Source organism: Paramisgurnus dabryanus, chromosome 23 (genome assembly GCF_030506205.2).
Source record: "Paramisgurnus dabryanus chromosome 23, PD_genome_1.1, whole genome shotgun sequence".
Classification (NCBI taxonomy): Eukaryota; Metazoa; Chordata; class Actinopteri; order Cypriniformes; family Cobitidae; genus Paramisgurnus; species Paramisgurnus dabryanus.
The window spans coordinates 22,171,524-22,188,444 of NC_133359.1; the positions used below are offsets into that span (position 1 = coordinate 22,171,524).

Consider the following 16,921-nt stretch of genomic DNA (forward strand, 5'->3'; position numbering starts at 1 on the left):
AAACCTATGATAAATGCTGAACACATCAAACAAAAGAGTCCTTTTGGGTCAGAGATCTGAAGCAGTCAAAGGTGTGATGAGCTGATGAATTGCCCACAGGTCTGACTGAACTGAGCAACTTAAAATGAAGCCATTTGAGCTTATGGAAAAGTTCTCCAGCAGAAATGGAGTTTGAATGCTCACAGCAGACAGCAAGGGTTTAGATGCTTTCACAGCTTAAAGTAATATGCTGTCAGACTACACTGCAATAGCAGTAGTCAATAAAAAAAAAAAAAAACTCTGACCAAAGGATGTAAAGCTAATTTAATCTCTGAAAATAAATTTGCAAAATAATATGACAATGGTACATCTATTCCCTAATGACTGATCACCAAAAGGAGAAATTGTACCGCATGTCTTAATGCAAATTGCATAAAGGGTTAAAAACTAAATTGCTTCTCTGTTTGTCTTTTTATCAGGTTGAAAGCTGTAAATCCTGGCCAGAGATGTCTGGCCACATCAAAGACAGCGAACCCTGCAGAAAAAACAATCTAGAAAACTGAGGATGGGTGCGAAGACATTCAAAGGCCATTTTACACCTCACTACACTATACCATCATGAATAGACATGGCCTCAAAATTTGCAACACTAATTGTTAGAGATAAAATCCACCCATCTTTCAGACAAACACTGACTGTACAGCACACACATTGACTAAAACAATCTCGTAACACATCTGGTATAGACGTAAAGACTATCCAGACATAAACACTACACACCACACAACATATTCCAAACTTAACATTACATTTAAAATCAACATTCTCCTGTTGACACAAACAGGGACATCTAATCCAACACAAATTCTAAGTGATATCATTCACACCCATATTAGCAAAACTACAACATTCATAAGAAACTTACATGGCAAAGTCACACTTTGATGATTATGTTTCTAATTGCAATAACAAACTTACTGTCTTAATCTCAAATCAGTAATCTGACTGTTGTTGTCATAAGTGAGGACCAGTTGGCGCCCTGATCCTCAACTTATCACTAAACAACAGCACAAACAATTTTCAAGAATCAATCAAACCATTTACATCTCAACTCCTAATATCAAATGTGACTTAGCCGACATATCAGATACACACCTATATAAGTATTCACATATCTCTACACTCATACACCTACTTATACACGCAAACACATTGAAATCTGAGATTCTAAATCTTCAAATGTATGGACTATACATACACATTCACATACAGATACATATACACATAGGCACATACCTGCACACATAGAAATCTAACATGAGATTCTGAATCTTCAATTGTGCTCATGGACTCAACATGTTCTGAACATATACTAAGTTAATCTTAGGCCTACAAGGTGCTTATATTAGAAAATTCAGAGTTCCCTCAACATTCATGATAGATGTGTACATGGTATGATTACAACATCATGTGCTTATTATTATTATTATTATTATATATGGTCTACCACGCCCATACCTAAATCTATTGTAGCAATATTTTACTATCACGTTTATTGATACACCCTATGAGATGCATTACCAAATTTTACTTTAACATGTTCCGTTATTTTTTTTTACATGACCCAATATATGCATACCTGAATGTTATTTAACACTTTCTGGTTTTTATTTTTTTTTATTTTCACATGACCCAATATGCATACCTGAAGAAGGTTATTTTTACATTTTCTGGGTTTTATTTTCATACAATCTATAATGTGCATACCTGAAGAAGGTTATTTTTACATTTTCTGGGTTTATTTTCATACAATCTATAATATGCATACCTGAAGATCATTTTAACCATTCCTGGGTTTTATTTTCATACAATCTGTAACATGCATATCTCAAGGTTATTTTAACATTTAATTTTCTGGGTTTTATTTATTAATATGCATACCTCAATGTTATGCCTTGTTATTTTAACCTGATCTTTTGCATCTTCTTCTTCAATATCCAGAGACCAAGTACATTTAAATTCAACTAAACTCCAAATACAACAGTGGGAAAGAACATTGGTAATTTTATAGATCAGATATATTTGACCTGGTGAGACCGTACCACTTGCACTTTCCACATCAAGGTATCATGTGCTATGTTTTTTATTTATTTTATTTATGGTTTACCCTATGAATCTCTTGATAATGTTGCTGAGTCTATCAGTATTGATCAATGTTCAATCAATGAATGGTCCTTAAGATGTGCAGGTGTTTCACACAGTGATGTATTGTCAATGACATGATCCCCACCTGACGATGTCTGAAATCAGAGGAGATCACCGTTCAGAGGTGACAACTTTCTTCAAAGGGACAGAACGTCTAAAAACAGGTGGTTTTTTCGCAAAAGAATGGGACATTCATTGAACAAAGCACGCAGGCCTTGGTTGACACACTGAACTTGAACACTACGAACACTACAGAGATTGGACACCACCAGGAGCTAACATCTTACTGTATGTTGATCTCATCGGGACTGTTATGTTCTCCGATATGATCAAGCGGCGGAGCTGTAAGATAATTTCCTAAATAAGATAGCACCTCCCCAAAGGACACTGTATGGGGGCAAAGTGAGTGCGCGAGAAAAGCCTCTCTCCACGATTCACAGTGGACTTCCCACTGAGACACATTTGGGTTTCAAAGACACACCTTTAGGGTGTCATACCTTTGTATTCTTTTCTCTAAAAGCAAACTGTATATGAAATGCTACATGCACAAAGAATCTAAAATCTGTATCTTATTTGTTTTCAATTGGAATGTCTCATTGCAAGTGGTTACAGGTCTCACTCATATAACAACAGAATTCAATGTTAAAGTATATGTGAAACTTCATTCAATGTTGATAGACACCTCCCTTTCTAAGCATAAACCAATCACCCACTGTATACAGATTAAAGACAGCCCATAGTTTTACCAACAACCAATCAGTACCAAATTCCTATATGCTTTGTTCTCTGGTTATTTAAGGAGATGTGTAGAAGATTTAGGCGGGACTTTCAATATCGAGAAATGCACCCCCATGATGCTGTCCTGGCACAGCATCATGTATTGTTATTTTACTTTGAGGAATCTGTAACCAGATCTTCATCTCATTACCAGGTATGCAATGGGTTTTCGCTTGATTTTCGTATTCGAATTGGAATGTAAATTGGCTTCTGAATTATGTTTTCTTACCTGGTAAATAAATTGTTACATTTGAATTCATTCTATCTTCTCTGTTTCATTAACTATTCTAAGTTACTACAGGTATTACGAGATCCTTTATCACCATAAATCTACGACCGGGGTATAAATTCATGCTAATTGTCTATACCGATGAACTTAGAGGTTCAGCCATTACCTTACTATATGTGGACTATCAGATGATAAGTCAGGACCTCTGATCAGTATCTCTACTATAATTATAGTTTTGAGTTCTGTATTAAGTTGGATATAGTTGGCTGGGTTGCATAATATTTTCTAATGATAATTAAGGGCACGCCAGCATGGGGCAGTTGCTTCAACCATTTCCTCTGGTTACACGGATAGACTAATTATTTAACCCTAACTAAGTTGTGGGTAATTGTAATGATTATTCGAGGACTATATAAGTCAGGACCTCTGGTGCGGTTAAGTTTAATTATTTAACCCTAACTAAGTTGAGGGTAATTGTAATGATTATTCGAGGGCTATATAAGTCAGGACCTCTGGTGTGGTTGAGTTTATGTTTCAGAACCCGCACAACGGCCGGTGTGGGCTGATATGATATTGGTAATCGAATGAATGAGTCCAATGTTAACATGAGTATAAATAGAATGGTCAAATGTTTATCCAAATTCCAAAATTACATCAATTTGATTCATATTACAATACGTTTTATATCTTTGGAGTCAGATTATAAAGTTGCGTAATGTTAAAACCGGAAGCACCGGAAAAGACCGAATGCGCTATAAACCGGCCATACCGTTTGGATTCCGTCGTTGGGCCAAGCGGATGGATGGGGTCATATTTGGACTCCTTACAGTTTGAAAGCAGAGGATCTGTTTTTTCATTTGATATATTTGTATATTTATATCATTTTAGAAGAATATTTTCCTGGAAGGCATTTTGTAAAACTTTTCTGAAAATGCTGGTGGGCAACTTTTCAAAAAATGGCTAGTGGGGGGGGGGATACCGTCATTTTCCAATTTCATTGACATTTAAAAAAATATATATTGCAAAAGTTAGGACTAATGTTTAATGTCTACATGCATTACAGTAACGGCTGAAATGAGACCTCAGTGTGTTGTGTGTGCCGAGGTGCTGGCAAACAACAGTATGAAGCTCCTATCTATCTATCTATCTATCTATCTATCTATCTATCTATCTATCTATCTATCTATCTATCTATCTATCTATCTATCTATCTATCTATCTATCTATCGGTGTGGGGGGGGCCAACTGCAATGAACCTGCTTTGGGGGGGGGCAGCTTTTAAAAGGTTGAGAACCCCTGCATTAGAACTCATAAACTTTTCTGGTATCTCTAAATTGGGTTGCATTATGTGTGAGAAGCGCCCAATTTTATTTTTGTCACATATTTTATTTTCTACTAGAATAAATAAAATTGCACAGTTAAAGCCTTTGACTTTTATATGCATGAACACACAGTGTGTTTTACCATGAGTTTAACAATTACTGTTGGGTAAGTGGTTCGTTCAAATAACTCCTAATACAGTAATAGGGATGGTTGCTATAGCAAACACCACTAATTATGCATTTAATCCGTTTAATACAGCATCCCTCCTTCAATTGGAGAACATTGAAGAATAATTCACTCAATCTGCTCCTCAATACTCGTGCATCAGAGCGTGAAGCCGTGAACACAGACAGACGACTTTGGAATTTTAAACAGGTTATTAAACAGCTCGGGATTTTGTTTCCTGTGATCTACTTTAAAGAATCTCATTCAGATGAGTGATTCTGAAAACATCCATTGGCTGCTTGCATCTCTGCAGAGCAAGCAACAAAAAAATCAAAGTGTATAACAATTAAATTAACCAGGGACGTAATTAAGGCTCATGTTTGACTGTGAGAAGCTTTCTATTTAATCGAATCGCAGGGTTTTCGTGAAGCTGCTAGACGGGTGATATCACTCGTCACATTTATTCACAGATCCGTGACACTTGTCAATCACGTCGCTTCTATGGTAACACATTAGGTGGGTGAGTGAATAAATGCGAAGCTGAGATTAGCATACGCACACCGGTCTCAAGAAAATAACGGCTATCAGAGATCAAACTAAAACAAAACTTGCTTTTCACCTGTTAGTTTTCCAGATGTGTATGGTCTCCTCGTCTACGTTTTCGTGTTTCAGGGCCTGTTCGTCCAGAAAGTCAAAAAAGTATTTAACAGCCGGAGGAACGACGGTGCCAGTGCAGAGCACGCTGCGAAAGAAGTCGTCCACAAACTGCTGCAGCGTACCCTAAAAAAAAATAACACACATTCAAATTCATTTTAATGTAAAGCTGCAATTCGTAACGAATATCAGTAAATGAGAAAGTACACAAAATATTTGTGTTAAAGGTGCATTGTGTAACTTTTAGAAGGATCTCTTTATCTACCTGTCTGCAGGCTAAAACGTTACGGTTTTTGTCTTTACACAAAACTCTAACATTTCTCATCTCTGGTTTCTGTTTCACTGACAGCTTTACATGCTCGAGTTACTTCAGTACAGGGTGAAAAATTCACTAAGGTAATTTAGCCTTTTTAATAGCTTCATTTACTACAAACTGCCTCCAACACAAAGACGAGATGTACAAATCATACTGAATTAGATTTACATACTGTGTGCTATGTAAACAATGCCTGGAGGTTATCAGAATCATATGAACGTTGTCTTGCATTAAAGCTCACATAACACAAGCTGTTTCTGCATATCTGATGTTAATCTGGAGTACCTATAGTGTAGTATTACATCCTTCTCCGAAGAGTCTTTAGTTTTATCAGATTTATAAAACACAGATCAGCTTTACTGATTCTTTCCGATAACGTACGAAAAAATCTAAAGGAGGAGTTACTACCGCGGGAGGAGCGAGTCACGACTCACGAGTCATACAACACTGACTTGTTGACGTTTGATTCACTACATGTTCGTGTTGTTTATATAATATGCTTTCTTCTCCTTACATCCAAAAACACTTCTTTCGTGCCATTGTTGAGTTTTGATATAAAACAAAGCTGTCATGTGAAGTGATGCATGTAACTTGGCGTCCTCGGTTATCGCTCTCCCGCTGATTGACGGGTGGATGTGTTTATTTCGGGGGGAAGTGCCAATAAAAAGAAGTGTTACGTATGGCTTACCCCTGAAACGTCAGCTGGGCCTGTAATCAAAAAAAACTTTCGAAACTTGTACGAACCCTGCCGAAGTGCATTCGGCACAGAAAAAGTCTGTAAAACGTCCAACTGTTTGTTTTTTTGACACTTTGCATTTGTTTAGCATGAGGAAACAACTCTTAAACTGTGTTAATAAGTCAGAATGCGTGACATATCATTGAACCCTCCTTTAAATACCGCTCGAAATTGAGATGGGAAAGTAATTTGAAACTGATCCTATAGAAATGTCTTATTTCCTGGGCTTATAAGGCATGTCTCAATAGTGCACACTATTCAAAAGAAATGTGTTCAGAATCTTTCATCAAAAAGTACTATTTTTTATTTATTTTAATCCATATCTCGATTTTTTTTTGTACAGATTATGTACCTTAAAAGTGAGATACAGTTCAGTGTGCAATAACTTGTTTTCGACAGACATGTTTTTCTTTTATACTGCATTAGCAAATAGTTTTTTTTTTGCCAATGAGGTTCATAAAAATTTCTGTAAAGAAGTCTGACACAATTTCGCTTCTCAAGTACAGCTAACTGAATTTTGCTTTAATGATGTTCAGATATTTAAAAAATATATTTTTATTTTTTGACAAAAAAATTTTATCTTCTAAACTTGGTGGGAATAATAAAAAAATAACCAATAGTATTAAACGAATGCAATCAACAATCCAATTAAATTGGATGAAACCAAGTCCTGTTTGCAGGTGAACACCCAGTGTTAAATACCTTAACAGAGAGCAGTCGTGTGAGATATATCTCTGTGATGGCTTTGGTCATGGATTTATCCTTTATGCTGCCTCTCTTAGATTTCATCTCATCCAGCTCATCAGCCGGTCGAACCAGATGAAAAACTTTATCATCCTCCAGCAGGGCATTTCCTGTGTGATTGAGTTAAGAGAGTGAAACTCTTGGACAAAATAAAGTGTATGTGTGAACTTCAATGATGTGTGATAGAGATACTGGGACTTCAAACTCACTCTCTTCATGGTTGTCGTGATTCTGGTCGTATGATTGTTGTGTGTGCTGAACTCTGGACAGGATCACCGTTGCATTGTCTTGCACCTAAACACACAAACTGAAGTTAGCAATGTCTTGGCTGAAACCTAGGGCTAGGTTTACAAGACAATGAAGTGGTAAAAAACGGAAGTCTTTCCTTTGTATTTCTGAAAAAATTCTAGTACACACGACAACATTATCCAAAATATCCGTGTTTACAAGCATCCGTTAAAAAAACTAAAATGCTGTATTACACATGGCAGGTCAATAGATGGCGACGTTACTTTGTAAAGAAATGCTACACGTCAGATTCATGCTAACGCAGTTTACACAGAGACGACAAGGTTTGTTAATAAGTTTGCAGTTTCAACATTGAATGATTAACCAGGGTGACCATACGTGCAGTTTTCCCAGGACGCTTTCTGGTGCATCTTCCAGAAGTTGTATTTGTCGACCACATACGTCAACAAGGTTCTTTCCTTTCAGTTTAAAACATATAAAATCGTAGTTTCATTCTTACTTTGAAATGTAATGGTTGCTTTTTTGAAATAGAACCTGAAATAATAAACCTCGATGATGTATGCGGTTGACAAATATGACTTTCGGAAGACACACCCGAAATCCGGAAAATGGTACGCATTGTCACCCTAAGCAACACTAAACATCAAACTTAATTGGAATCATTTACTTTCCAAATCTCCCGTGCGCTTTGTCTGTTAAACGTTATTCATGTCCTTACATTATAATGTGCCAGCGTGTTGATGCGTCTCCATTTGCCTTCCTTCTGTGATGTCACATCTAGGTCTGACAAGATCTGCCCTGTGGAGCCGGGACGCCACTCTGCATAAACACAGACGTGCAATAAGTGTCATGCTGTAAATAAAATCATAACAATCTATTTAAACACACACACTCACCGAGTGTAACGCTGTCTACTTTGGGTCTCTGTGAGTAGGGTAGGTTTTTGTACACTTGTTCGAGGATTTTTTCCTTCACCTGAGAGATGGTATCACAGTTCAGCACTTTTACAGGTGTGACGTCAGGGCCCTCCCCCAGAACCAGCACCTGCAGTGTCTGTAGATCAAATGGCAAATGTTAAAACCCACAATGTGGAGATCTGTGTTCTCACACATCCATTCACTTAGGCCACATCCACACGCCTAAGATCTTTTTCCCTCTGTAAACACGGAGTCGTCCCAAGGAATTTGTGAGGTGTGAACAAATGGCAGAAACAATGCCTTAAGGGGCGTGTCGTGGTGAGGACGCGTGTGTCATCGCAACAAGTTAGCGTTTAGCTTTTTGACACGGGAGGGGTTTAAATACAGATCCACATTTATGACGAGAAATGTCTGCAAACTGGAATAATGCAGAGATCAGGGATCTCCTCACTATCTGTTCTGAAATAGGCATGGGAGATTTTGGCGGCATGATAACCTTAAGCAAAAAAAAAAGCGACGTTTTCACGGTGTTGCAGTATTGCCATTGTAACACTAAAATGGGTTATTTTCAAATGTCTGCATATACAAACAACAACTTTTCAACAGGACACAATACAGTTTCTTTTTAAGTAACATACAACATGTATGCCAGGCAAAAATAAGGCCTTAAATTATAATATTCTTTTAAAAATTAAAATGTATTAATATTAATAATATTAAATGTAAACATCAAATCGATGACTTACATGACTAAATTATTTAACTTAATGTTGTAAACACAGCTTATACCTTGAAAACGGTATCACATAAAATGTGATACATAATTTTTTGTGGTTTTGAAACCTTGACTCTTTAACACCTCTGTATACCTTGAAACCGGTAACCGGCCAATGCCTATTCTGAAACTGAGATCGATTGGCAGATCAATAGAACAGAGCGCGACATCAGTGTTGTTTTCGTCAATGATGAAAATAACAAAATTATATTATATTATAACAATAACGTGCGTTGACGCACCTTTTTTATGACGATAACGTGACGCTGACTAGCCAAAAATGGCTCTAAGGTGACGAAAACATGACGAGATGCTTTCGAGTTTTCATTGACGAGACGAGACGGAACAAAAATGATTATAAGTCTGACGTTCACAATGCATGTCATTTTTGCCTATTTTGCGTGAAATCTGTCTGTTTTTGGCTAACATGTATCAGCAATGCTGCCGCTTCCTATCCTTGTTTTGGGTACGCCCAGCTGCCGCCATGCCGCGCACGCGCACCAGATTTCACACAACAACAGCACACATGTGGCTGTGGCGAGTTCAAAGGACTGTTTCGGTGACGCCAATAAATGGAAACGACGAGATGATTTATGGACATACTTTCAGTATAATCCATCAGAAAGAAAAACGGAATGCATATTGAGAGATAATGGTAAATGTGGCCACAAACTAGGTGGGAAGAATACCACCAACCTCAAGCGGCTCATCACGCTAATATTTTTTTAAAGGTAACTAACAAATCACACTTTTAACATATCAAATACATTCAATTTTACTCGACAATTGGCTTGTGACACATGGTAAGCTTAAGGTTTTACATGTATCTACTTGTCAAACCTAAGTCCATTTCCAATACTTTTTAACCTAAATTAATTTGTTAAAGACTTGTTTAAAGACTTTTTTTTTTACAAAAAAATGACTTAAACTTGACTAAAACCTTTTTGCGTTTTCATTGACTAAAACTTGACTAAAACCTTTTTGTGTTTTTGTCGACTAAAACTTGACTAAAACTATCAAGATTGTAAGTGACTAAAATGTGACTAAAACTAAAAAGCATTTTCATCCAAAAGACTAAAACTAAAAGGGCTGCCAAAAACAACACTGCGCGACATGGGCAAGTTCATGTTCAGATCAGAAAATAAATGCACACGAACAATAAGCAAACATACACTTTTTCCGTGTATGTTCCGTAATCACGCTCCCAAATGCCAGATCCGTATGGACGAAATACCAATTCAATAACAAATTTTTACATATACAGCTAAACGCGTCTCCGTCTGAACAGTAAATGTCTACTATCCAAATTTCACCAGAAGTTTAAAGTTCAAGGGCACATATTATGCCCATTTTAACAAAATGTATAATAAGTCTTATGTGTGCCTAGAATGTGTCTGTGAAGTTTATTTTATTATAGCATGTGCAAAATAATGTACATTGTTTTCATGTGTGTTCCTTTAAATGCAAATGAGGTTTTTTTAATAATAGTTTTTTTTATGTGCTCGATTCAAAATTGATTCTCAAAAAGCAGAATCGATTTTTTTTTTCATATTTATTTCCGCAAACATTGACCGTAAGATTAACGTTAATCTAATTACTAGTCTTCTTCACTAGATGTCACCCTCTATTTTTCTTTTTATTAATTACCCACTTGTAAACTGCTGTTCACTGTTTTTTTTATTAATATAGTATTTGTATTAAATCTATATATTTTATTCAGTTGAATCGAGTATAAAAACCGATCTGAGAAACGAAATCGAAAATTGAATCGAGAATAGAAATCAAATCGATTCGATAGCTTGCGAGTCGAAATCGAATCGATCTGGAACATCTGAATCGATACCCAGCCCTAGCTTTCAGTTAAATAGATCTGATTCCTGTCAATACAGTTTTAGATAATAGTATCTTTAGTTGCCTTAGCGCTACAATGTGCTAACAAACACATTTAGAAAAGCTTTTGGGAAAAACTAGCCAGTCAGGCGTGGCTTTATCAGTGTGACATCACATTAATAAGAGAATCAAAATAGCATGTCTAATAATAGGGATTAAAAATGAAGGAGAGGGTGGATTTTTTTCATTGTAGGATTGTTGTGTTCACACACTACCAACACACATTTATGTCCAAACACCTTGTAAAAGTGGATTTTGCATAATAGCTGTGCTTTAAAATGCTTTTGATTTGTCGATAATGAACTTGCCAGAAAATACTCCTGGTTGAGGTTTGACTTACAAGGCGACAGGCTTGTGCTACAAAATCACATAATTTCATGTAGCATTGCTTTAATACCTCTGCAGACTTAGCTTAATTAAAAAACAATTAAACACTTCATCATTGTCCTTTTGTAATAAAACCTTCCTGTTTTTGTCTATAGATGACAAAAATCCAATTTGCTTTTATTGCGACTTCCTTACTTTCAGGAATAGTATAGTAGGGTATAAAACTAAATGCACACACACAGCAAGTAAGAAGTCTGTGAAAAAGAAATAAAAGCATTAAAAGCTTTATACCAGCACGCTGTACTCCACGTCATCTCCGAGCAATCCCGTGTCATTCAGAGTGTATTTGGCCTTCTTGACTTGCGAGTCCACGGGCCCTTTCTCGATCTGGTGTTTTATGGCTCTAAAGAGTTTATACAGCGGCTCTCCTGCAGCGTCCTATACAAACACAAACCTCTTACAATACAGTAACAAAACACTACACAGTGTCCATCTGCTCTATGCATACAACCGCCGTAAACTTTTATTGCACATAAAAGATGTCTATATATCATAACCTGAACTGTACAGCCGCTCTGGCTTTGAAGAGTTTACATTAAAAGTGTTTTTATGATCTGAAGTGGCTATTCATGCTGATGAAGAACAGAACCTGGCACTCATTAAACACTATTATAATGATCTCAGCCAGACTCATGAATATCAAAGCATTATCACAAACACCCTGTGGTGAGAACAAAACCAATTATTCAGAAATAATCAGACTAAACATATAATGGGAAATAATAGGACATTATAAGTGAAGTTCAGCTTTTATTAAGCCAAAAATACTTTTCTTAAGCACTAAACCATGTGACTTTCTAAACACCAGGGATTTCCAGAAGGTTGCTCTTTTTGTTAGTCAGATATTAAATGTGTTTTAAGCCTGTCACACCACAAAAAAACACCCAACCAAATTTAAATGATGGAAAAAAACAGCAAGTAAATAAAAAAGTCATCAAATTCTTAAAAAATAGGCAGGATTCTCAAGCGGTGGGGGTGTGTCCGTTGTTGCGCTAAAACCACACCCATTTGCGTGAAAGCTGCCATCTCTCTGAACTTTCAAATACAACTACAACCTGAATGGATTCTTGTGACTGTGTTAGGGACAGGGACATGCCCGGTGGCTCAAGTGTGCACCGAGCCCCTGTTTTAGGCCTACCCAAAAAAAATCCTAAACTAAAGTTAGCGGTCTTCGCTGCGTGTTTCAGAAATACATTTTTTTACCTTTAGAATGTGTTTAGAAACAAATTTCAAGATTGGCTTTACAGGGACTTTAACTTCTGGCTGAGACAATGATGTGAGTTGAGGGTGGCACTAAAAATATAAGGGAAAGGTTTAAAGGTGGATTTTTTTACCTTTAGGTACTGATATAGACAGATTGACATCCAGTTACTCAGCATCCTTTCCACCACTGTTTCAGACCTACAGATGACACACATAATACACTTTGAGAAACCAACTTTGTTGCATTTTTCAATCCATCAGACATTTTTTTTTACTTCTGAAAAGCTTCAAATATCATTTGCTATAAGAAGCTGCAGAAATGGTGATTTTGTAGGCAAAACCCAGAAACGAGTTAGCATTTTTGCATGTCTGTTAAATGCCTTAAAGGTGCTAAAGAATGCATTCAAATAATCTGTTAAAGGATTAGTCAATTTTCTTAAAAAAAATCCAGATAATTTACTCACCACCATGTCATCCAAAATGTTGATGTCTTTCTTTGTTCAGTCGAGAAGAAATTATGTTTTTTGAGGAAAACATTCCAGGATTTTTCTAATTTTAATGGACTTTAATGGATCCCAACACTTAACAGTTTTAATGCAGTTTAAAATAGCAGTTTCAAAGGACTCTAAACGATCCCAAACGAGGCATAAGGGTCTTATCTAGCGAAACGATTGTCATTTTTGACAAGAACAATAAAAAATATACAACTTCTCATCTATCTCCGGTCCTGTGATGCGCCAGCGCGACCTCACGTAATACGTCATCACCTCAAGAGGTCACAAATGATGTATGCGAAACTACGCACCAGTGTTTACAAGTGTGGAGAAAGAGGACGTTGTTGTATGTCGAATGATACTAATTAATGTCTTTGTGTCAGTTTATTGTTTAAAATTGTCCGCAAATGTGCGATTCATATATCTAACACGTGACCTTTCTACGTCACTACGCAATTACGTGAGGTCGCGTTGGAGCGTCACAGGACCGGAGGAAGACAAGATGTTGTGGTTTAAAAGTGCATAGTTTATATTTTTCTTGTCAAAAAGACAATCGTTTCACTAGATTAAGACCCTTATGCCTCGTTTGGGATCGTTTATAGACCTTTGAAACTCCGTTGAAAAAACTGTTAAGTGTTTAGTTAAGTATTAAGTTTTGGGGTCCATTAAAGTTCATTAAAATGAGAAAAATCCTGGAATGTTTTCCTCAAAAAACACAATTGCTTCTCGACTGAACAAAGAAAGACATCAACATTTTGGATGACATGGTGGTCCCTAGTAAATTATCTGGATTCTTTTTATTTTTTTATTGGACTAATCCTTTAAATTGTTATTTGATATCTAGATAGAAGGTATGTAACTTTATCAAGTGCAAACATTATTCAGAAACGTTTTTACATGTCCATATACAACCCTAGGATTTCTCCTCTGAATTTAATGGCCTATTATTACCTTACTTGGAACAGTCATGAATAATAATATTGAGCTCTGCTCTGAGGCTCATCGCAATAGCTAACATTAGTAAAGAGACTTTATATGTTTGAGCCTTAATCAGGCAAAGATACAGATTTTGAGGAATAATCATTTATTTGGAGATTGTTAATGGACGTTTCTGAGTGGTAAGTTTGTGTTTTTTTCAGTATGGACCTGCAAAACGTAACTGTAACGTCAATTGTAGAACTATAGCATTAACGCTAGCATATAACATTAACTAGCATATAGCGCTAACTCGGCAGTCACAACTTTGTTTTTAGCATTGTAACAACATTGTAATTAATTTAATGTGTAAATTAATGTTGGGGTATACAGCTCAGCTGTTACGTCACAGTCTGTGTTATGTTGAGATTGGTCTGTTTTCCAGCGGTCTTTGGCATGAGGTTTACATAAGAATGAGGAAATAATCGTGTTTGAGGCTCACGGTATGTTATTCCTAGATTAATACAATTTTTACTCCACGGCACATTTAAATAACATGTTTGGGGTTAACACAAGCTTAAGATATTTTCATGTTTTATTCTACGACATAAAACATCAGTAATAACCAAACTCAAGATTTTTTTTACGTTTTTAAGTACAGTAAGGGCAGTTGCTAACAAGTTGCTACATTGGGACTACAGATGTTCATCCACCAAGTATTTTGTTATCTGAAAACATGTTTTAAATAGTTTTTAATCTGAAAGCGGTGATTATGCTGGAGTCAAGCAACCACGCTGTAGTTCGTTTTTAATTTTTAGTAAAGGCATTTTGACCACAAAATTCATCAAAGTTATATTAATTAGTTAAGATTATCTTGATGGACAAGCTTAATTTTTCTAATAATCCAAAATCCTATGAAAAATCCCATTGACTTTCTGCTGAGGGAAACCACGTGAAGCTAACTTTCTTTCGAAAATACATCCTCCCTGCAGGATGTCTCTATAAAGCAGATAGGTTTGATTGGATGAGCCGCTTTTTAAGTAGATCGACTATTAGAAATTTATATTAAACAACAAACGGATTGTTTGATGTACGAATCATTTTTGTATTTTATCATATTGCTGTTCATTTTTAAAAACAATAAGCAACCCAAGGCTGTGTACTTTACTAAGGTTTGGGGCAACACTCCTGAACAGCGGGAAGATTGCTGAAATGCCCCATTATTGCTTAATGAACACTTGTGAGCGAATTAGAGTCAATAAGATACAATGATAATTAAGATGTTTACAGGCTCACAGCAAGATTATGAACTTGTGATGAGTGAGTTTGGTGGTTGCGGATGATTTTGTGTTTGTTTTATTAATTTAAATGAGATACTGCCTGACTAAATGGTAAAATATTATTCCATTAAAGTATTACAATCTTATAAAAAATAAAAATTCTGCAAACTGAAAAGTAAAATACCGGTATGTAACATTTTTATTTTTGTCATTTTGAGTTCAAAATTCGGACCATGTCTTACCTGCGGAGCAGTAGTTTGGGGTTTTTGCTGTGTACATAATCCTCCATGAGCCCCAGTAGAAGCGTCCTCATAATATCGGTGTAATACTCCAGTTTACCGTGAAGTGCAACGGTCAGCAGAGACGCGAAATAAACTTTGGCCCTGGCGTTAAAATCTGGACGGCTCTCGAGTGTTCTGATGAACTTCAAAGACAGAGAAACAAAGAAATTCAAACTTTATGTAAGGCTATTTTACTTCAATTAATCTTACGGTACAACTGTAACAATAGACGATTGAGATTTAGCCTAAATTACCATTTATTTTAATGAATATTATGGTACATTGCTTTTAGTTTTATGCTTTAAGAATAAGTTTTGCAAGTTAGATAATTGCAGTCCAGTCTTAGAAGCGTCGATGATGCGTACGTGTTTGTTTGTGCTTATACATGTGTATAATTTGATTAAAACGTATAATTGCATTTGTGCCGTGAATATAAAAGACATTAATGAAACCACAGGAGATGATTGAGTCCTCCGAGAGAGTTTTAATGTCATTCTGTGTAATTAAAGGGGATATTTTTGTGACGTCTATAGGGTTCATTCACTGATGCGTATGTGTGTGAACGTGGGCATCTACTGGGAAAACCCAATGATTATCATCCTATAATAATAAGTTACCGGCTGTTAATGTACATAAATTGATCATAATTGCAGCATGCTGATGTGTTGTTTTGTGTTTACATTAATGAGGAACGTTTTGCTGTTGAGAAGGTTGGAGAATTGGTTCAGGGCTTGGGTGACCGTTGCCCTGCGGGATTCTGGGATATCCAGTTTGCCGGTAATCATGACGTCGTTGGCACCGTCTTTAGAGGGCAGGAAGAAGACCCGGTCCGTGTACGTCTTGTAGTCCAGGAACGGGATCCGACCTTCGCTTATGTCATTTGTGTGGTCTTCCATTTCAATCATCAAATCTGCACAAGAAATAACAGTTAAAAAGACAACAGCCTTCAAGTTAGAGGTATCGCCAGTTTACTATACAACACACATTAGCTGGACTAGCCTGAAAATACTTTTTTTGTGCAATTTTAGCTAAAGTAGCACAACTGATGATTCCACTTTTTCGACATATTAAGATATATCGAAATTGTGCAAATGTGCATATTTGTGCAATTTAGCAAGTTATCGCATATTAAAGTTTCTGAGAGATGTTTTAATGATAAAATATTGTTACATTAATTTAATGTCAATGCCTCTTGTTAATACATAAAAAAAACCCATAATACATTTCTGTTCCCTAGCTAAGAACATTGTTTGCCATTGTAATGACTTGTGTGTCCATGTATGACCTGTGAATTCCTTTTTGCAGCGGTCACGAACACTCTCCTCCAAATTTTCCAGCTGATGTTTCACCTTCTCATATTCTCTCTCCGCCTGCTGACTCTTCCTCCTGAACACAAATGATT

At 36.3% G+C, this 16,921-nt stretch overlaps 1 protein-coding gene across 4 annotated transcripts in view; it reads right to left on the minus strand.

Annotated features, from left to right (window-relative positions):
• Positions 1–16,921, minus strand: part of plxnb2b (plexin b2b) — a 267,094-nt gene that overhangs the window by 9,647 nt on the left and 240,526 nt on the right. For all 4 annotated transcript variants that reach the window (XM_073813241.1, XM_065291414.2, XM_065291416.2 and 1 more), the window contains 10 exons: positions 16,805–16,905; positions 16,200–16,429; positions 15,481–15,662; positions 12,681–12,747; positions 11,578–11,724; positions 8,274–8,430; positions 8,096–8,196; positions 7,338–7,422; positions 7,087–7,238; positions 5,298–5,458 (listed from right to left, as the gene is read on the minus strand). In XM_073813241.1, coding sequence (XP_073669342.1) covers positions 5,298–5,458; positions 7,087–7,238; positions 7,338–7,422; positions 8,096–8,196; positions 8,274–8,430; positions 11,578–11,724; positions 12,681–12,747; positions 15,481–15,662; positions 16,200–16,429; positions 16,805–16,905 — 1,383 coding nt within the window. The remainder of the gene's footprint in view (positions 1–5,297; positions 5,459–7,086; positions 7,239–7,337; positions 7,423–8,095; positions 8,197–8,273; positions 8,431–11,577; positions 11,725–12,680; positions 12,748–15,480; positions 15,663–16,199; positions 16,430–16,804; positions 16,906–16,921) is intronic.